Source organism: Dromiciops gliroides, chromosome 3, assembly GCF_019393635.1.
Source record: "Dromiciops gliroides isolate mDroGli1 chromosome 3, mDroGli1.pri, whole genome shotgun sequence".
In the NCBI taxonomy this organism is placed as follows: Eukaryota; Metazoa; Chordata; class Mammalia; order Microbiotheria; family Microbiotheriidae; genus Dromiciops; species Dromiciops gliroides.
Genome location: NC_057863.1, coordinates 586008062 through 586030491, shown reverse-complemented (window position 1 = coordinate 586030491; position 22430 = coordinate 586008062). Strand labels below are relative to the sequence as shown.

The 22430-nt window shown below is 47.0% G+C and overlaps 1 protein-coding gene across 1 annotated transcript in view; it reads left to right on the top strand.

The window, feature by feature from the left end:
- The first annotated feature begins 545 nt into the window (after positions 1 to 545).
- DCHS1 (dachsous cadherin-related 1) overlaps positions 546 to 22430 on the top strand; it is an 83067-nt gene continuing 61182 nt past the window's right edge. Inside the window, exons 1-2 of the mRNA XM_043992623.1 lie at positions 546 to 800; positions 17258 to 19130. Coding sequence (XP_043848558.1) covers positions 17325 to 19130 — 1806 coding nt within the window. The 5' untranslated portion in view covers positions 546 to 800; positions 17258 to 17324. The remainder of the gene's footprint in view (positions 801 to 17257; positions 19131 to 22430) is intronic.

Genomic DNA, 22430 nt, shown 5'->3' with positions numbered 1-22430 from the left:
GTAAGAAAACAAGAAGAGTGATAGGGAGAAAGATATCAAGATTAGGGAATTGCGGGAATGGAGGAAAGAGAGAGGAGAACGAAGAGTAAGGAGAGAGCGGGGAATAAAAGAAATAGGGATTAGGGAGAAAAAAGGGGTTAAAAAGAAAAATGCCAAGAGGGAGAGAGAGAAGGATCATAGGATTATGGATTTCAAACTGGAACGGACTTTAGCGATCATCTAGTTCAAACCCATCCTGGAAATGTAGGAGGAGAAGGAGATGGGAGAGAAGGGGATGGAGGTCGACCTGGACCAAGTCGGGGAGGTTTGGGCTCACCCAGAGCCTGAGTCTGGGAAAGGAGGTCTGGACCAGGGAGGGAGGGCTGGGGAGAAGGCAGAGGGGCCGGGACGTAGGAAGGGAGGGGGCGGGGGCGGGGGAGGGAGAAAGGGAGGGCGCGCGGAGAGGGGGGCGGGGGCTCGGGTTACAGGCGGCTGGGGTGGGGGGGCTCGGGGGGCTGGGGGGGCCCGAGGGGCGGGGGGATCTCGACTCCTCGGTGGCGGCGGCGGCGGCGGCAGCGGGAGGCGGCGCCCGGACAGACGGGCGGAGGGACTGACGGCCGAATTGCGGGACTGGAGTGGGGACCAGACGGGCAGCCAAGGCGGGGCGGCGGAGGCAGAGCCCAAGAAAGAGGAGGCGAAAGCGCCGGAGGATGAGCAGCTCCGGGCCCCGGTCGGGCGCGGCCCCGGGGGGCGGATAGCGGAGCCCGGAGCGGGCCGCCTGGGCGGCCCGGAGACGAGGCGCCGGCGGAGGCGGCGGTGAGGTCAGTGCCCGCCCGGCCCCTCCGGCCCCCTCCCCCTAGCCCGAGGCCCCCGGCCCCTTCTCCTTCTCTCCTTGAGTCCACTGCCCCCAGCTCCCGGCCCAGGGCTGCTGAGCTGGGGCTTTGTTCTGAGTCAGGAGACAATGGAGGGGGGGGGGGAGGGATGGGGCTGTGGGGAGGGACTGGGGAGGGGGAGCGAAAGGAGGGTCGGGGGCCCTGCGTGTGCGTGTGTGAGTGTGTGAGTTCGGGGAGCCTGGATGGGCCGGGTGTGTTGGAGTGTGTATAATTGTGGGAGGATGTGTGCGTCTCCGAGTGTGCCTGCGTGTCCGTGGGTCAGCGTGTGTATGTGAGCGTGTGGCTTCGGGGAGTGGATAAGTGGCTTTCCTTGTGTGAGTGTTGTGTGAGTGTGTGCATGTGCACCCATATGTATGTGTCGGGACGTCTTGCATGTGGAGTGTGGGACCGAAACAGAGACAAAGACCAAAATGGAGAGAAACAGAAAGAGAAGAGAAAGACTAGAGACAGAAAAAGAGGCAGATGAAAAGTAGAAAAAGTGTTAGCCTGGGAGTCGAGTTTTGCTTTCTAGTCCCAAATATATCACTTACTATGTGTGACCTTGGGCAAGTCACTTCCCACATATGGGCCTTTTCTTTCCTCCTCTAAAACGAGAAGATTGGATCAGATCATTGCCCTGGTCCCTTCGGGCTAAGACTTTGTGCCTGCTGGTTCATTTGGGTCAACATAGATCCTGTTCAGGGTGTAAACTGCCTGATTTCTCTCTTTGGAGATGCAGAAACGAGAACTGGAGAAATGTTTTGAGTCTCACTGAACTGGGATAGTTGCCGTTTGGAAGGGGGCTAGTTACCTTAGTCCCTACTGTGGAGGAGGGGAGGATCTGAATGGCACAATGAATGAATGCAGTGTGGAGTAGGCAGGACTGGAAACCACAGGGTCAAGGGCCGGGATAATATTGTGCCTTGTGGTCACCCGCAAACTCCCGGCCACTGTCACAACTGCCCACATGCCCTGGACACTGTCATAGCCATTCAAGTATCTCAGAGGAAGCACTGTCTCAACCACCTACACACTTAATTGATAAGTATTTATTAAGCGCCTACCATGCGTCAGGCACTATGCCAGGTAATTGGGATAGGAAGACAAAAAAAAGAAAGATTCATAGCCCCTCCTTCAAAAGCAAACTCCAAATAACATTGTGACAGCTGATTGAACACCCCACAGGAGATTCTATCACAGCTGCCCACCAATACCCCAGCAATCCTTCTCTGTGGAGACCAGAGGAGACCCCATCACAGTTGCCCACACATGACATCCACACCCACTTTAACAGCTGCCTAAACACCTCAGACACCAACACAGCCACCCCCACACCTCAGGTCTCAGCTGCCCTCACACCCCAAAGGAGAAGCAGCCACTCCCTGAGGCCAGTCATTCCTAGCATGCGCATCCACCCACACCTGCATATCACTGGCACCCATTCCCAGAGGTTCTACCTCAGCCTGAGTCTGGAGCATAGTTCCCTGACCTCCCCATGTCCCTGGGTGGGGGCAGTTTGTCTTCTCTGCCACACGGGCAGGCTTTTTCCTAATGCTAAGACCACGACCTCTCTGAGTTCCATTTCCATATTTGCAAGGCTTCCACACAGTGGGGAAGACCTCATTCATGTCCACTAGTAGTCTCTTCCTGTGCATCAAAAAGTGGCTACTTCTGTTGTAGTAAAACTAAGGGAAAAGGTAGTCCCTTTTTTTTTTTTTTTTGGTACCTTCTCTCTCTCTTCTCTGTCCTCTGTTCAGTCTCCTTTCTTCCTTCTCTTTCTCTCCTCTGATCCCATCCTTTCTCCCCTTTATCTTTCACCTGTCTTTCCTTAGTCTCCCTTCTTTCTGCCTTGTAGTCTTTCCCCCTCCACATTTCTCTTTCCGTCGTCCTTTTTCCCAATCTGTACTTTTTTCTCTTCTCTCTTCATCTCTTTCTTTCTCCTCTTCTTTCAGCTTCTTTTTCTTCTTTCCCCCTTAATGTTATCACTATAGATCCCCTTCTGCCTTTTCTAATTTCCCTCCATCCCTTCTTTTTTCTCCTCTTTTTCCACTTTCTCCTCTGTTTCCATGGAGTGGCAGACTCTCAGCTTTGGAAGGGACCCCACAGAAATACCTGAATGGCAATCCCTTTTACAGTAACCCTAAGACGTTGGCATCATCTAGCTGGTGTTGGGATAGTGAGAGGCACTGTGGGACAGGGAAAAGAATGCACAACTTAGGGTCAAGAGATCTGAGCGTGAATCCTGGTTCTGCCACTTACTACCCAGATGACCTTAGCAAAGTCATGTCCCTTCTCTGGGCATAGTTTCCTCATCTGTAAAATGAAGGGCTTGGTCTTATGACCTCAGGTGAAGAGAGCCTGCTATCTCCCAAGACATCTCATTCCACTTTGACAGCTCTGATTGTCAGGAAATTTTTCCTTACATCAACTCTAAAGCTGCCTCTCTCCAATTTCCACCCATTTCTCCTAGTTATGCTCTCTGGGGCAAAGCAAAACAATCAGCTCAATATTTCAACAAATATGCTCTAAGCACCTACTACATGCCCAGACTGTGCTGGGTGATGGAGATATAATGATGAAAAGCAGAAGCTCACTATCCTCAAGTATCTCACATCCTATAGGGGCAGGCAGAGAGGAGTCCATACAACTATGCACAAGTGAATAGGAAAAATGTGTAAAGTAATTTAAAGAGAGAGAGTCCTAATAACTTTTCTTTCTCTTTTCTTTTTTTGGTGAGGCAATTGAGGGTTAAGTGACTTGCCCAGGGTCACACAGCTAGTAAGTGTCAAGTGTCTGAGGCAGGATTTGAACTCAGGTCCTCCTGAATTCAGGGCCGGTGCTCTATCCACTGCACCACCTAGCTGCTCCCCTAATAACTTTTCAAGGAGAGTGGGGTAGAAATCAGGAAAGGTCTCTTATTGAACCTAATGAATTAAAGTACAGCTTTTAGCCTGATTAACATGGGAGGATATTCCAAGCATTGGAAGCCAATGGAAGAAAATAGAATAGGAAGAAGTGAGCAGACAAAAGATACATTTACAGATAGATAATGGCAAAAGATGCAAAGGGAAAGAAGAAAAAAAAAAGATTATTGCATGGCTTGTGATGGGGAGCCTTCAAAGAGAAGACAAGGAGAGGGATATTGATATAAAATACAGCCTAGTAGAGGGGAAAGAACATGACTTAGATTCAGAAGACAGAGGGCTGAGCTCTGCTACTTAGAGGTTCTATTGAGTGACTGTGCATGAAACATTCCCTCTCTCTAAGCCTCAGTTTTATCATTCATAATGGGGATAATCTGCCCTTCCTACCATAGAAAAACTGTCTGTGGGGCAGCTAGGTGGCATAGTGGTTAAAGCATTGGCCCTGGATTCAGGAGGACCTGAGTTCAAATCCTGCCTCCGACACTTGACACTGTGTGACCTTGGGCAAGTCACTTAACCCCCATTGCCCTGCAAAACCCCCAACCCCCCCCCCACAAAAAAACCACCACTTGTGTGTATGAAAGTGCTTTGTGTATGGTAAAGACTATGAAAATATAATATATAATAGACCACCAAAAAGTGGGAAGTAGTTCTGGAATAGATTGAAAGTTTCCATGGCTGAAAAATTCATCCTATAGTAGCTAACCTGGTGATGAGCTTTTCCAGACTTTGGACACTGGTCCTCAGTTGATAGCTGGACATTATGCCCAAGCTTCAGACTGCTTGGCAAAACCTGCCACAGAAAGCCTTTGGAATAATTCTCAACAGCTATCCTGTTCCCAGGTCTTCAGTTTAGGTGAGGGAGCATCCTGAGTTCCTTGAGTGATCCCTCTGGTCCTCTCCAGGCTCAGAGAGGTCCCCTTTGTCTGGACACACTCAAGTTTGTTAGTACCTTCCCAAAAATCCAATTCTCTCTTGCCATTCAGTTCAACAAGCATTTATTAAGAGCTTTTCTCTCAATCTTTATCCTTCCCTTCTACTCTGATTCTTTTCCTCACAAAGGAGGCAGAAGACCAGGGTTCAAGTCCCTGATTAATTAGCACATGACCTTGAGGAAACCACTTAACTTCCCTGAGCCTCAGTTTTCTCATCTGTAAAATGAGACATTTGTACTACATGGCCTCTGAGATCTCTTCCAGATCTGATTCCTGTGGTCCCGTGTTTTTCCCTTCCAGCTCTCACATTTTGGAATTCTCTCCTTTGTCTCTTCTTTCCTCTAGTCCCTTCTACCTTCTCCTCTGACCCCATTGTACTATCTTGTATCTATTATCTTTCCTCTCTGTAACTCTTCTTCTTTCTCCCCTGACTTCTTTTTCCCCTCAGTCCCTTCAGTATCCCTTCTGTCTTCCCAGTATCTCATATCTTACATTTCCATCTCTACCTCCATTTCAATTCAATTCAATTCCAGCGAGCCAATGCTGCCTCTCCACTTCTCTTCTGAAACTCCTTGTACCCCTTCTCCCCACCCTCTAGCTCCCTTTACCTTTCTGTCTCCCCACTATCTTTCTTTTTACACATCTCCTGTTGCCTCTCTCTTTCTTTTATTCTCTTCACACTTTCGGTCTTAGCTTTCCTGTCTCCTAGCTTGCTTGCCTTTTTACCTTTACACAGGTCTCTCCTCTTTTCTTACCACTTCCTTATTGTTGGTTTGTTTTCTTTCATCTCAAAGTCTCAAAGAAAAGACCTCAGAGGTAATCCAGCCCCACACACTCCTTAAACAGGAATCCCTCTATAGTATTGCTATCAAGTGGTCATCTGGTCTGTGTTTGAATATATCCAGCAGAGGGGAACCCATCATATCTCAAGGCAGCCTACTCCACTTTTGGAAAGTGATGATCTCTAAGAAGTCTTTCCTTTAAGAAATCAAGGCCTAAAGCTTTCTCCCTGCAATTATCCCCTATTGCTCTGAGTTCTACTTAAAGATGCCCTTCCGAGTCTTCTCTTCTCTGCAAGCTAAACATCTTCAGTTTCTTCAACAGATACTGAAATGGCCTGAACAGTAAGTTCCTCATTATCCTGGTTATCTTCCTCTGGATTCTCCAGCTTATCTAAGCCTTCCTTAGAACATGGTACCTAGAACTAAACACAGTGTTCCAGATATGGTCTGATCAAGACAGAATACAGAACTTTCACCTCCCTGGTCTTGTATTTTATACTTAGTACATCTTAAGGTTGTATTAACCATCTTATGGATCTATTGTAATATTTGCATATAAGTAAATTCTGGTGTGATGGAAATAGCATTGCATTTGGAACTAGAGGGCCTGGGTTCAAATTCTGACCCTGGTTCTTACTACTTATGTTACTTAGGGTAACTCTCTGGGCCTTTGTTTCCTCATCTGTAAAATGAATCAGACTGGTTGACGTCTAAGGTCCCTTCCATCTCTAAGTTCTACAGTTGCCTCAGCTTCCTCTCCTATACACTTCTCAATTCCCTGAAATCTACAATGGTGTGTGAATTAATTGGGACAAAGTAAAACAATTCACCTTGTGAGTTTTTGCGTGTGGACCTTTGTTCAAATACTGCCTTTGTTCCTCATGCTCTTTATTACCTTGAGATAATCACCTTACTTCTTTGGATCTCAGTTGTTTTTTCCTACTGTAAGATGAGGAGGTTGGTTTACATACCCTCCAATAGCCTTTCTAGTTCAAGCTATAACACAATGAGCTTTTAAAAAAAAAAATGTAATGTGTTATCTTTTGGTGTAATCATTTGTTCGTTTGTTTCACATGATTTGACATTCATTCACAAGGTTTTGACGTATTCTTTGATTTTTCATTCTGAACCGCACTTTTATCATATTGGATAGCATTATTGGATATTATTGACAAACACTCCATTTTTTCCAAGTCTAACCTTAAGTATAATTCATAGATTTTCAATGGGAATTTAAAGCAGATGAACTCCAAGATGATTGAGGCATGTTTAATCTTCATTTCTTTTTTTAAAAATGTGTTTGTTTTGGTTGTTTGTGTGTGTGTGTGTGTGTGTGTGTGTGTGTGTGTGTGTGTGTGTGTAGCAGTGAGGGTTAAGTGACTTGCCCAATGCCACATGGCTAGTAAGTGTCAAGTGTCTGAGACTGCATTTGAACTCAAGTCCTCCACTGTGCCACCTAGCTGCCCCCTAATCTTCATTTCTTAAATGTATTACTTAATCTTTACTGAAATGTACAAAGTCATGATGCGGTATTTCATTACCATTTGGGAATTTCTGTAATTTGGAATAATTATTTTTCTCACTGTGTAATTATATTTACTGTATTTCATTATTTCCCTGACATCTAGGCCCCTAGACATTCCCCTAGACATCTAGGCCCACTGGAAGTAAAAAGTCTCTGACACTTTTGGGGTAGCTATTGTATAGTCTGTTGAAGATGCTCAGATCTTATAGGCTCACCAGGACTTCCAACAAAGGTTTTGATATAGCCTTGAATGAAAAGGTGAGTTTCATAAGTAAAAATTACCTTTTCCCAAACTTCAGTACTTCAGTCTCTGTATTTATTATCATGCCCATGACAAGCAATCTCTCTTCGTAAATGAGTTAGCACTTATTTTTCATTGGTTTTCTCTATATTCTTCTAATTTCAAGAGACTGTGAACTGTAGAGAAATGGTAACAACCCCTCCAGCTGCCACGTCCTGAGGGTCTTTACTAGTTTTCTGAAGATTAAGCTAGTTTTCAGGGGACAGCTAGGTAGCACAGTGGATAAAGCACCAGGCCTGGATTCAGGAGGACCTGAGTTGAAATGTGGCCTCAGACACTTGACACTTACTAGCTGTGTGACTCTGAGCAAGTCACTTAACCCTCGTTGACCTGAAGGAAAAAAAGCTATTTTTCAACAATAATTTTTCAGTTTTTGTTTTTGTTTTGAACCATACTTTCATTTACATTCTAGTGCAACTAATCTTGTTTCACCATGAACTTAAATGATCGTTGGAATGCTTGACTTCCCCACACCAGCAGGTACTGCACTATCTCTAACAGTGACTTGTGTTCTTTAAGAACTACAACTTTTGTACGTTTCCTTGAAATATTATACTACATTCTTTTTTGTTGTTGTTTTTTTGTTTTTGTTTTTTTTAGTGAGGCAATTGGGGTTAAGTGACTTGCCCAGGGTCACACAGCTAGTAAGTGTTAAGTGTTTGAGGCCAGATTTGAACTCAGGTACTCCTGACTCCAGGGCTGGTGCTCTATCCATTGCACCACCTAGCTGCCCCTATACTACATCCTTAAAAACCACAGAATTAAAAACACAACAAAAGAGAGCAATGAACTATGTATGGCATGAAATACAGCATTCTAATGACAGTACTAATTAAACTGGTGGAGCCAGATCAGTCCATTTTCATCTCATCAAGGTCAGATATTATGAGTCAGCCCAGTGTCAGTAGAAGCATATGCTCATGACCATTGCTGTCACAAAGTGAAACTTCATAAAAATAATTACTTGTCACATAATTCATACATTACTGTAGCTTCTGGTACTACCTACCATTTATTTTCTCCAAGGTTACCAATCATCTCTTAGTTAATAACTCCAATGGCCTTTTCTCAGTTCTCTTCCATCCTTCCCTATCTGCAGTGTTTGACACTGTTGACCACCCTCTCCTCCCAGACACTCCTTTCCTGGGTTTTTTATGACATTGTTTTTTCTTGGTTCTCCTCCTGTCTCTGTGACTGCTCTTTTTTTTTTTTTAAGTGAGGCAATTCGGGTTAAGTGACTTGCCCAGGGTCACACAGCTAGTAAGTGTTAAGTGTCTGAGGCTGGACTTGAACTCAGGTACTCCTGACTCCAGGGCTTGTGCTCCATCCACTGCGCCATCTAGTTGCCCCGACTGCTCTTTTTTCAGTCTCCTTTGTAGGATCATCATCTATGTTTGGGTGTACCCCAGGCTGGACCCTCTAATGTTGATCTCATCAGGTCTCCTTGATCTAATTATCTTTTTTATGTAGATGACTCCCAACTCTATAAATCTAGTACTAATCTTTCTCCTGAGATGCAGTCCTATATCAAATTCTTGTTGGACACCTCTACGTAGATATTCCATAGACATCTCAAACTGTTCCATAGACATCTCAAATCCCCCAAACAGCCCTCATTACCTTTCCCTCTAAACCTAACGCTTTTTCTTAACTTCTCTGTTTCTGTTGAAGATGCAACCATCCTTCCAGTCAACCAACCAGTCATCCTCAATCTTTCCCTCTTCCTCACCCTAATATCTAATCAGCTTTCAAGATTCCACCTCTACAGTGTCTCTCATATGTCTCTCCTCTCCACTGACATGACCACCACTCTAGTTCAGGACCTCTGGACCTCTCATCTGGACTGCTGAACAACATCCTAATTGAGTGATTGAGCCAGGGACTCCCTAGCTCAAGTGTTTCTCTTCTCCAATCCATTCTCCAAATAGCTGCCATGTTGATATTCCTAAAACACAGGTTGACAATGTTATTCCCCAATTGAGTAAGCTTCAGTGACTCCCTTTTAACTTTAGGATAAAATTATAAACTCTTCTGCTTGGCATTTAAAGCCTTTCACAGATTGACTCCAACCTATCTCTTCAGACTGATTTCATATTCCAACCAAATTGATCTACCTTCTGTTCCTCCTACACAGTGCTCCATTTCTTACATTCCCACCTTTACACAAACTGTGTACGGCATTCTGGAAATGCTCTTCCTTTCCATCCTCACCTCTTGGCAGACCCTAGCTGTACTCAAAGTTCAGTTCAAGTGCTGGTTCTTACAGGAGGTCCTTCCTCATCCTCCAATTATTAGTGTCCCCCCATTACTTTGCTTATACTTTGTGTATTTACTTATCTATGCATGTTGTTTTTTCTTAGTAGAATGTAAGCTTCTTGAGGGCAGGGGCTATTTTCATGTTGGTCTGTGTAGCCCCAGTGCCAAGCACAAAGCCTGGCACATGGTGGGCACTTAATAAATACTTGTTAACTTATTGAACAGTCTGTCATGACTGCCAAAAAAATCTAATTGAAAGTTTAAGTTGCATTAAAAGAAACGTGATGGCTCCAAGTGAGGGAGGTGATAGTGCTGTCTTCTCTTGTGGTTGGACCAAATTGCATCCAGTTCTGTGCGTCACGTTTTTCGGAAGGTCTTAGAAAACTGGAGTGGATCCAGAAGAAGACAATCAAGGTCCTGGGAGGCCTGGAGAATATGCCATACAAGGATCTAGGCTCAGCTGAAGGGATTGAGGGTGTTTAGCCTAGAGAAGAGAAGACAGTGGAGGATGATAGCAGTGCTCAAGTATTTGAAGGGTTGTTGTGGGGAGAAGGGATCAGCTTTGTTCTGCTTAGCTCCAGAAGGCAAAATAGGGACAATGGAGTGAAGTTACAGAAGGGCACAATTGCGGGGGGGGGGGGGGGGGGGGAGCAGGGGCGTTGACTGCTCTTTAAATTTTTTTTTATTGATGCTGTTTTCTTTTCTTCCCCTTCATTGTAACTTCCCACTGACTCCCCCACCCCCAGCCCTTTCCCCAGTAGAGCCCTCCCTTGTCAAAAATGAATACAGGAGGGCAAAACAAATTATCCATTTGCCATTTCATTTCTGAAACCATAAACCTAGTTCTTCATCTGTGTCCACCACCTCTCTGCCGAAAGGATCTGATGCAGAGATTTGCCCTCCAGGTACCCACTAGAGATGGTGCAGAGGCCATTCCTGTACTCGAATGAGTTGGGCTTGATTCCCTTGACAGTCTTTTCAAACTCCAACATTCTGGGATTCCTCAGTTCCTTTCCTTTTTCTCCTCCATTGCCCTGCTCTTCCTGCCTCCTCCCCTTTCTCTTCCCAGTTCCTTTTCCTTCTGCCTTGCAATCTCTCCTGTTTCCCTTCTCTCTTCTGTCACTATTCTCTTTACTTGTGTGTTTCTCTCTTTTTACTGTTTCCTCACTCTTCCTTCTTCTCTGCCTCCTTGTCTTTCCTCTCTTCCCTTTGTATGTTCTTTCCTCTAGTCACATTCTCTTCTGACTTTCTTGCCTTCTCTCTTTTCTTTTCCTGCTCTCCTTTCTGTCCCTTCTCTTCCTTCTGTCTCTTCTACTCCCCACTGTTTCTCCACTCCTTAATCTCGTTCCCTTTTCTCTTATCACTAACACCCCCCCACACACTTCTCCCTAGTTTTTCTCCTTTCTCAGTATGGCTTTTCTCTCCCCTCTGTTCCACCTTCTCTCTCTCTCTCTTTTTTGTTCCCTTTCTTACAACTCAAGTTGATTCAAAATTTAAATGACTTTCCTTTTCTCTTCCCCCTCCTCTTTGTCACCCTTCTCTCCCCTCTGCTCCCCTGTCTTTCACTTTCTCTACTTCCCCTCCCTTTGGCCACCTTCTCTCTTCCATGTTTCTTTTCTCTGCCTTTTGTCTCCTTTGTCTAACCCTCCCATCTTCTTTCTCCTGACTCTCCCCATTTCTCTTCTTTCTTTCTCCTCATCTCTGTGCCCTGGCTCCTTTTTCTCTTTGCTCTCTGTATGTCTTATTTTGTCAGGCATTCCCTCTGCCCTGTATCTCTCATCTCTCTTCTTGATTCTCTCTCTCTCTCTCTCTCTCTCTCTCTCTCTCTCTCTCTCTCTCTCTCTCTCTCTCTCTTCCCCTCCCCTTCTCTCTCCCCTACTCTTCCCCCGCTCTCTCCCCTCTCTCTCTCTCTCCACTGTCCTACCATCTTTCTCTCCTCACCCCTGCACTCGCTCCTTATTGTCCTGCTTTTTCTCACTCCTCTCTTTCCCTTTTCCTGTGCTGTTCCTCTTGTATCCCCTTCTCTAACCTACCTTTTCTCCTTTCTGCCTCTCTTCTCTCTCCTTCTGTCATCATCCTTTTATTTCTTTTTTCTTAATCTCTCCCTCTTTTTGTATTCTTGGCACTTTCCTTTCTTCTCTGTATCTTTTCTGTCTTTCCTCTGTACCCCTTCTCTCCTTCCTTTCTCTTTCATCTCTATCTCTCCTCTGTCTCCTGTCTCCTTTTACTCTCCACTATGTAGACAACTTCTTTTGCCTAATCTCCCAGATCTTTCCGCTCGTCTATTTCCCCTTTTCTCTTCCCTCTCTCTATCCTGCCCCCTCCTCTCTCTCCCCTTTGTCCCCCCCCCAACACACATTTTTCCTCCTCCCCTCACTCCCCTCCTCCTCTCCCCAGTCTCTTTTGGGTGTCTACCTAGAACCATCCCTTGGGAGTAGAGGAGGGTGAACTGCCCTGGTCTTCCTCCCCATCCCATTGGCTTGATCTCCATGCCTGCTGGGTAGGGGGCTGCCGTATCCGTGGCTCCTCCTCCCCCTCCTGCTTAGACTCCTCTTTGTCCTCACGGAGCTCCCTCCTGGCTCTCTCCCTGCTCTCTCCCCTCCTCCCTCTGCCCGGCTCCACTCAGCTCCCTCCCTCCCTCCCTTTTCTTTCCCCTCCTTCCTTAACTCTGTCTCCATTTCTGTCTCCTTTCGCTTCTCTTCCTCTTTCCTTTTTATGTTCTCTCATCTATACACATTTCACTTTTCTGTGATTCTTTCTTCTGTAGTGCCTCACACATAGTAGGCATTTAATACATGTTTATTGGATTGATTCTAATTCCTTTCTCTGTGTCTGTTTCATTTCCTTCTTGCCTCTTCCTGCCCTCTCACCTTCCCTCAACCCCCTCCAATTTCTGTGTCTTTTTGTGTCTTTGTCCTTTAAGACAAGATTCCCTTTGAGCCGCAACTGCACCTTCCCTCTCAGATCATAGGTTCCCCTAAGCAGGGGCATCTTCCTCTTCTTTCTTTGCTTCCATCACTCTAATTTATTGTCTGGTCACCTACTTGCCTTTCTCTGATGTCTAACTCTATTTCTGTCCCTATCTTTTCCCCTACTCTTACCCCTTGTCTCTCACCCTCCATAGCTTCTATTTACACTCTCATCTCTTTCTCTCCCTACCAGCAGCTTGTTTTTCCCTCTCCATGTTTCTCCCTACTGGTCCTTGGCATGACCTCTATCTCTGTGTCTTCCCTACCCTGAAACTCCCCACACTACTCATTCATTATCTGTCTCCCTGCTCTATCAGCCCTCTTGTCTATCCAGCGTCTATTTCTCCACCCTACCCCTCTCTTCCAGGCATCTACCCTATCTGGCTGTTTTTCTCCCCTGCCCCTCCCTCTGTCTCAGTCTCTTCCCTTGCCAGTTGGCCTTCCTGTCTTCATATTACCCACAGACCCTCAGTTTCTCCCCTGTATGGCCATAACCTCACATCTTGTTTCTCTCATTTCCTTGTTTCTCCCTCTTTCTCCTCTTATATTCCACTTGCAGTCTCTCTCCTGTATTCGTATCTTTTGTCCTGTTTTTACCCTTGACCTTAGTCTGCCTGTCTGTGTCCCTTCTCCCTCTACCTCTCCCCCTTGCTCTTGTTCTCTCCTATCTCCTGCCCTCCAAGGCTCAAGAACAAGACAGGAAACTGAGAGAGGAGGCCCGGTCTGTGTTCAGCTCCACCTCCAAACGAAGGCGCTTGGGATTTCAGCTCACCCATATCTGGGTCATTACTCTCCCACCTCCCTACCCCTGCCTGTCCACTTCTGTTTACTTTTTCTTCCTCTATGCTTTGTTCTCTTTCTCTTTTCTCTGTCTTTGTGTCTCATTTTCTACCTGTCTTTCCACCTCTCTCTGTCTTGCTTCTGTCTCTGACTCTTTCTCTCTTTCCTCCTTCTAACTCAATATCTGCTTTTCTCTCTGTACTTGAATCTTCTATGTGGATTTTTCTGAATGTCTTTGTCCCTCTCTCTGTCTCAGTGTCTAGCCCTCTTTCATTCAGCCCAGCTGGGTCTGGTCATTGGGGTCTCCCAGACTTAGAGCTTAAGCAGAATTCTCTCCTTGTCTCTCCTATTTTCATTCTACAAACACCCTTATGACTCCACAACTCTTCTCGTCTCTCCCATCCAATTTTCCCTCTACCCCTTTTCCTCCACATCTCCTTTTATTTCTTCTTATCACCCTTTACTTATTTTGGCTCTGCTGGTCCATCCCCTGACCTCTCCCTGCCTGGACACTACTGGTCTCTTTTGTTTCCCTCTGATTCTTTCTCCCTGCGTCCTTTTGATCTCTTTTATCACCTTGTGCCTGCCTGGGCTTAACTAATCTGTCCCCTCTTCAGAGATCCATGCCCACATGAGCCCTAACAGTCTTCCTCTTGTCCTCTCTCATTGTGTACTTTAGATGTTGGACTAACCTCCCTTCTTTCCCTAGAGTCCTCTGCCTCTTTGGCTTCTGCTAGTAGGCTCTCTTTTCTCATTCTTTGTTTTGGCCCACCCCTGCTGGTTTGCTATCTGCTCTCTCCCATCACTTTATACCCACCTGGGCCCCACTGCTGTTTTTTATCCTCTTCTATAGTTCTGTATATGCCTAGACTCTGCTCATCTCCCTGTGCTTCCCCATCATTTCCTGTTCTCTAGGATCCTGCTGGTCTTAAAGTTGCTAGTCTCAGTACCATCCAAGTACTTACACACAACTCTGTCTGTCTGTCTAACCACTGGACCCTTATAGCCCTTCAGAGTGACTATAACAAGAAACATTTCCCACATTTCCCCAGACAGTTCCCCCAAACATGCTGCCCCCCACACGCCCAAACACACACACACACCATGAGCCAACACGTGTTGCCCCAGGTTCTTTCCCATAATTCCCACATACCTCTTCTCACGCTTTCTCTACACATTAACTTACACACACACACACACACACACACACACTTTCTTCATGTTCCCACATTCCCCAAACATATGACCTCCTCACACCTTCCTCTCTCATACATATTCCAAATCACAGTATCTCAGAGTTGGAAGAAACTTAAGAAACTCTCTAGTCCAGCTTGTCCTTCAGCAGGAATCCCAGACGCAGATGGTTGTATAGCCTTTACTTAAAGACCTTCAATGATGGCAGTACCTCCCAAGGCTGCCCATTTCACTTTGGGACAGCTCTAATTATTGGGAAAATTTTCCATCTGTTAAGCCAGAATTTCAATTAAATTCTCCAAACACTCATAAGTGCCTTCTTTATAGGCAGCATGGTATACTGAATAGAGAGCTGGCTTCATAGCTACATGGAACAGTGTTCTAGCCCTGTCTTAGCTACATACTGACTTTGTAACCCTGGGTAAGTCCCTTAACCTCTTAGCATTTATTAGGCACCTCCTGTGTAACAAGGGCAGCTATATGTGCAGTGGATAGAGTGCCTGGCCTGGAGTCAGGAAGACCTGAGTTCAAATTTGTCCTCAGATACTTCCTAGCTGTGTGACCCTGGGCAAGTCACTTAACCCTGTTTGTCTCAGTTTCCTCATCTGGCAAATGAGCTGGAGAAGGCAATGGCAAATTACTCCAGTATCTTTGTCAAGAAAACCCCAAAATGGGGTCACAAAGAGTCAGACACGATTGAAACAATGATGTGCCACAATTGAAAGAACGATGTGCCAAGCACTGTACTAAGTACTGGAATACAAAGACCAAAGATGATCTCCACTCTCAAGGGGCACACAAGCTAGTGAGAGGAGACTATGTACAGACAAGCCACATATAACAGAGGGAAGGCCTGAGAAATAAGGGGGGTGGTCAGGAAAGGCTGTAGAAGGCAGGATTTTAGCTCTGGCAATAGGCTGGCTGTGAGGTGATGAGGAGCTGCACCAGGGAGGTTCCAGGATCAGAGGACAGAAAGAATAGTATCCCGGGGGCAGCTAGGTGGAGCAGTGGATAAAGCACTGGCCTTGGATTCAGGAGGACCTGAGTTCAAATCCAGACTTAAGACACTTGACACTAGCTGTGTGACCCTGGGCAAGTCACAACCCTCATTACCCCGCAAAAAAAGAGAAACAATAGTATCCCAAGGGTGATTTAAAGGTAGAATCTACAGGCCTTGGCAACAGAATTTTATATATATATATATATATATGTGGAATGGGAGAGAGTAAGGAGTTGAGGATGACACCTAGATTGTGAGCCTGGGTAATTTGGAGCATGGGCAATGCCCTGGAGACTAATAGGGAAGTTCAGAAGAGAGGATGGCTTAGGAGGAAAGATAACAAATTCAGTCTTGGATATGTTGAGGTTAAGATGTGTAGCTTGAGGTGTCCAATAGGCACCTGGAGATTTTAATCTGGAGGTTAGAAGAGAGGTTAGGGCTGCATAAATAGATCTGAGAATCATCAGTATAGAGACAATAATTGAATCCATGGGAGCTGATGAGATCACCAAGTAAAATAGCTTAGAGGGAGAAGAGGAAAGGGCCCAGAAGAGAAGCCTGGGGAACACTGGCCATTAGTGGATGTGATGTAGACAAAGATCCAACAGAGGACACTGAGAAGGGATGGTCAGACAGGCCAGAGGAGAACCAGGATAGTGTGATGGAAACCTAGAGAAAAGAAAACACCCAGGATAAGAGGGCACTCCTTTCTTACATATGCTCAGCTCACACAAAGTGCTCTCCCTCATACACACTCCTCTCACACACACTCCCCCGACACATAGACTCCCTGCACACACTTCCCTCACAACAGCCCCTCCCCTCTCATAATACTCTCCTCATTCACTGGCCATCTGTACTTTCTGCACATAAACACATACTCTCCTCTCACACTCACTCCCCCTTTTACTAACAATTCACCCCCCCCAATTTCCCCTAGACACTGAATCCCCAGCTGAGTTTTACTGATGAAAATGGGCGCAGGCTGAGCCTGTGGGCTAGGGCTGGGGGCGGGGGGGGGGGGGAGGAGGGGAAGGGGGAGCTTTTGGTTTGGGGGAAGGGAAAGGGGGATCAAGTTACAGGCCCTAAAGAGCAGCCCTGGTCCCCCTCTTCCTAATGAGAACCAGCTGTGGCCCCAAAACTGGTGCAGGGGGGAGGGGAGAGGGAGGAAAGAACCAACTGGTGGTGAGTCAGGAGGACAGATTGGGGGATGGAGCAGATTAGGGACAGTTTTAGGATGAAGGGGGTGGGTTGTCACCATAGAACCAAGAAAAAAGAAACCATGTTCCCACCTGGGAGAAGGTGGGAAAGAAGTGGGGGAAGTTGGAATGACGAGGGGAGATGCTACTACAGGGAGTGATGGGGGCGGTCCCAGAGCCAGGCCCAAAGGACCTACAGGTCGGGGATAAAGCCACTGAGCTGAATGACTGCATGTAGCTCACACCCGTGTGTGCGTGTGTGCGTGTGTGTGTGTGTGTGTGTGTGTGTGTGTGTGTGTGTGTGGTGTAGGCATATATACATGAGCATATTTATTAGAGTCCACGTGTGTATGTGTTTGTCTCTTTGTCTCTGTGTTATGTATACGTCTCTGTGTGCATCGAAGAACGTACAAATATGTCTGCGGTCTTTTGTCATGCCCCAGTTCTGCCAGGCCCATAGGTCCAGTAACTTGACCCCAAAACCTTGCTAGGCCATCCCACCCCACAACCATGCCTGACCTCTCCTCTGCATTCCTCACAGGATCAGGGCCAGAGCTGGAGGAGAAACAGGAGCAGGCACTGGAGTCAGGCCTGGAACCATCCCTGACATGGAGCTGGAGTCAGAGAAGGAGGCTGAGCGGGCTACTCCCCACCCCTCAATGGGCCCAAGATCCCCCCGGCCCTTCCCACTGCTGCCACTGCTGCTGCTGCTTCTGGGGGCACAAGCACCTGGGGTACAGAGCCAGGCAGGCAGCCTGGACCTGCAGATTGATGAGGAGCAGCCAGCCGGCACACTGATTGGGGACATCAGTGCAGGACTGCCTGCGGACACAGCAACTCCCCATATGTACTTCATCTCTGCCCAAGAGGGCAGTGGTGTGGGCACAGACCTAGCCATAGATGAGCAGAGTGGTGTGGTGCGGACTGCCCGAGTTCTGGACCGAGAACGCCGAGACCACTACCAATTCACTGCAGTCACACCAGATGGTGCCACCGTGGAGGTCACGGTGCGTGTTGCTGACATCAATGACCACGCCCCTGCCTTCCCAAAGGCTCGTGCCAGCCTTCAGGTACCAGAGCACACAGCCCCTGGCACTCGTTACCCCCTGGAGCCTGCCCATGATGCTGATGCTGGCCATCTGGGTACCCAGGGCTATGCACTGTCTGGGGAAGGGGCTGGCCAGGCCTTCCGATTAGAAACACGTCCTGGCCCTGATGGTTCCCCTGTGCCTGAGCTGGTGGTCAGTGGGGAGCTAGACCGTGAGAACCGCTCACACTATACCCTGCGGCTAGAAGCTTATGATGGCGGGACACCCCCTAGGCGAGCCCAGGCACTGCTGGATGTGACCCTGGTGGACATCAATGACCATGCCCCTGCCTTCAACCAGAGTCGATACCGGGCAGTGGTGTCTGAAAGCCTCCCCCCTGGCAGTCCCGTCCTACAGGTATTTGCTGCTGATGCTGATGCTGGGGCCAATGGCGCTGTGACCTATGAAATCAATCGACGGCAGAGTGATGGTGATGGCCCCTTTTCTATCGATGCCCAAACGGGGCTACTGAGACTTGAGCGGCCACTGGACTTTGAGCAGCGGCGGGTGCATGAGCTGGTGGTACAGGCCCGTGATGGGGGAGCTCATCCTGAAGTGGGCTCAGCTTTTGTCACTGTGCATGTGCGTGACTCCAATGACAATCAACCCACCATGACCATCATCTTCCTTAGTGAGGATGGCTCCCCTCGTGTGTCCGAGGGTGCACAGCCAGGGCAGCTGGTGGCTCGAATCTCAGTGTCTGACCCAGATGATGGGGATTATGCACATGTCAATGTATCCCTGGAGGGTGGGGATGGGAAATTTGCCCTGACCACTCAGGACAGTGTTATCTACCTGGTGTGTGTGGCTCGGCGGCTAGACCGAGAGGAGCAAGATGCCTATGAGCTCCGAGTCACCGCTACCGATGCTGGGTCCCCTCCTCTGCGTGCAGAGGCTGCTTTTGTCCTTCATGTCACAGATGTCAATGACAATGCACCAGCCTTTGATCGCCTGCTCTACCAACCTGAACCTCTCCCTGAGGTCGTGCTCCCTGGCAGCTTTGTGACCCGGGTCACTGCCCGTGACCCTGACCAGGGCCCCAATGGCAATGTGGCCTATAGCATTATGCCTGGAACCCATGCCCATTGGTTTGCTATTGATGCAGTTACAGGAGTAATTACCACAGCCGCCCCACTGGACTATGAGCTTGAACCGCGGCCACAGCTGACGGTGCTGGCCACCGATGGGGGACAGCCTGCCTTATCTTCCACAGCCGTGGTCAAAGTGGTCCTACAAGACGTGAACGACAATGAACCTGTGTTCAAGAGGACCTTCTACAATGCCTCCCTGCCTGAGGGCACAGTCCCTGGCACCTGCTTCCTACAGGTGAGGCCCTGGAAGCTTGGGGGGAGGCACATGGAAAGTCTGGAGAAATGATTTGTGGTAGGAGGGGAGGAATGGTAGCAGTAAAGTAGAGATGAGCCCAGGGGGTCATAAAGGGATGGGCAGTGATGGAACTACAGTTAACAATTGCCAGGGGGAGGTGTAAAATAATCCTTGTCTTTAGCCTGTATTAGCCCCTCCCCCCAACCCCCTTCCTTCTCCCTCCTGCTTCAAATCAATTCCACAAACATTTTTTAAGTACATCCTGTGAGCCGGACACTTTGTGAGAGGTTGGCAATACAAAGAAAAAAGCAAACTGGTCAATATATGGTTGTTTGAGGAGGAGAAGAGGCCTGGGGCGGGTGATATAGATTTGGGGAAGACTTCATGGAAGGAAAAGCTAGCCCTGTGAGCTGAGGCATGGAGGAAGATAAGAATTCTGGGAAGGCTCAAGGCAGAAGATGAGCTGCCAAGTTCAAGGAACACCTACCGAGTAGTCTCATCTCACTGCCTGGAAGGTAGAGTCTCTAAAAGGGGGTGATTTGAAGGTCATTTGGAGCCAAATTATGATGGCTTCTAAATGCCAAGCTCAAAAGTAGGTGTTTAGTCCTAGAGCCTATAAGATGGAGCCCAGATTTTTGAGCAGGAAAGTGACGTGATCTGTCATTTCTGTGACTTAGGAAGGTTTTGTCAACTTTGTCAAGGGTGGTTTAGAGAGGAGACTGGAAGCAGAAAGACTAATGATGAGGTTGGGACAATAGTCCAAGCCTGAACTAGGGTGCAGCTTTGAAGAAAGGGGATGGATGAAGGAGGTCTTGTGGAGGCAGAATAAACCAGACTTGGCATCTAGTTGGATATAGGGGTGAGGGAAAGTGAAGAGTCAGGCATGACTAAGATTTCAGACCTGATCAGGGAGGATGTTGGTAAATAGGATGTCAGTTCAGTTTCTCAACAGAAATAGGGAAATGTGGAGGAAATTTTGAGAGGAAAGGAGTTCACTTTGCTCAAAATAATAATAAGTGACATTTCTATAGTACTTTGAGGTTTATAATATGCTTTTCAAACCTTGTCTCCTTTGACATGTTAAATTTGAGAAGCCGATGGGATCACCAGAAGGAAATGTTTATCAGGCAGTTGAGGAGGTACGATTTGAGTGCAGGAGAGAGATGAGGGCTTGGTGTCTCAATTTGAAAAACCTGAATCCAGTGGAGAAGATGAGATCACCAAAGGAGAGAATTTAATTTGTTTTGTTTTTTTGGTTGGGCAATGAGGGTTAAGTGACTTGCCCAAGGTCACACAGCTAGTGAGTGTCAAGTGTCTGAGGTCATATTTGAACTCAGGTCCTCCTGATTCCAGAGCCACTATCCACTGTGCCACCTATCTTCCCCCCCCCAAAAAAAAACAACAAAGGAGAAAATTTAGAAAAAAAAGAAGGGGGTTCAGGACAGAGCTTTGAGAGTATTTGAGGAGGGGCAGCTAGGTTGCATAGTGGATAGAGCACCGGCCCTGGATTCAGGAGGACCTGAGTTCAAATCCATCCTCAGACACTTAACACTTACTAGCTGTGTGACTATGGGCAAGTCACCTAACCCCAATTGCCTCACAAAGAAAAAAAAAGAAAAAGAGAGTATTTGAGGAGTGGCTGGATAAACAAAAGAAGAACCAGGAGAGAGGAGACTTACGTAATTCTGGGAAAGAAGTGTGGTATAATGGGAAAAGGGTTGGGTCTGGATTTGAATCCTTGAGCAAATCACTTGATCTCTCTGACCTCAGTATCCCCATTTAAAATTAAGGGTTTGGACTAGTTGACCTTTAAGGTCCCTTTCAGCTCTAAATCCTACGATGCCATGATCCTCTTCAGGAGGAGATTATCAACAGTAGGTCAAGTTAGATAAGGGCTAAGAAAAGGCCATGAGATTTAGCAGTTCAGGGGTCATTAGAATCATTTGAAAAAGCTGCTTCAAAATCCAAAAGATGAATGAGAATGGGGAGGAGAGACTGAAGTCAAGGAGACAGAACACAGATCTCAACGGATATTAATTATATAATTATATGTTATATAACACACATATCTAATATAATCGGTTAATTGATGTTAAGGAAAATTTTCCTAATAGAGCTGTACAGAAGTAGAATAGGCTTCCTCAGAAGGTGGTGAGTTCTGCATCCCTAGATCTTTTTTTTTTTTTAGTGAGGCATTTGGGGTTAAGTGACTTGCCCAGGGGCACACAGCTAGTAAGTGTTAAGTGTCTGAGGCTGGATTTGAACTCAGGTCCTCCTGACTCCAGGGCTGGTGCTCTATCCACTGCACCACCTAGCTGCCCCTGCATCCTTAGATCTTAAAGCAAAGGCTGGCTAACCACTTAGCTGTCTTGGAGAGAAGATTCTTGTTCTGGTACACATTAGACTAGATTTTCTCTGAGGTTCCTTCCATCCAGGAGACTCTGGGATGCTGATTCAGTTAAGAAACTATTACAGGGGCAGCTAGGTGGCGCAGTGGATAGAGCACCGGCCCTGGAATCAGGAGTACCTGAGTTCAAATCCGGCCTCAGACACTTAACACTTACTAGCTGTGTGACCCTGGGCAAGTCACTTAACCCCAATTGCCTCACTAAAAAAAAAATAAAATAAAATAAACTATTACAATACAAGAGTTACCTAGAGGAGCACCTATGGATGGAGAGATGAAGGGGCTGGTAATATCCAGTGTTCATATAGCACTTTACAAACACTGTCTCACTTGATTCCCAAAACAACCCGAGGAGGGAGGTGCTATCATTATCCCCATTTTACAGATGAGGAAGCTGGATCTGAGAGAAGTTCACTGACTTGCCCAGAATCACATAGCTAGTAAGTGTCTGAGCCAGAGTTTAAAGTTCAGGCCCTTCTTGACTCAAAGTCTAGCACACTCCCCTTTGTGCTACTGCCTACCTACCTCTCTAGTCTCTAGTGGATGCTAGAGATATTACAGGGAATGAATCAAATGGACTTGGAGACTGGTGGACTATAAGGAACAAAGATGGAGGAGGAGCAGTTGTTGGGGGGCAGGGGGGATGGTGATGCTTTTGAAAGAAACAAGACAGAGGTGGCAGAGTGGATAAAGCACCGGCCCTGGATTCAGGAGGACCCGAGTTCAAATCCGGCCTCAGACACTTGGCACTAACTAGCTGTGTGACCCTGGGCAAGTCACTTAACCCTCATTGCCCTGCAAAAACAAACAAACAAACAACAACAAAACTACAAAAACAAAACAAAAAAACCAAGGAAGTCCAGAGGTGGGGAGACTGACAGAGAAAAGGATAA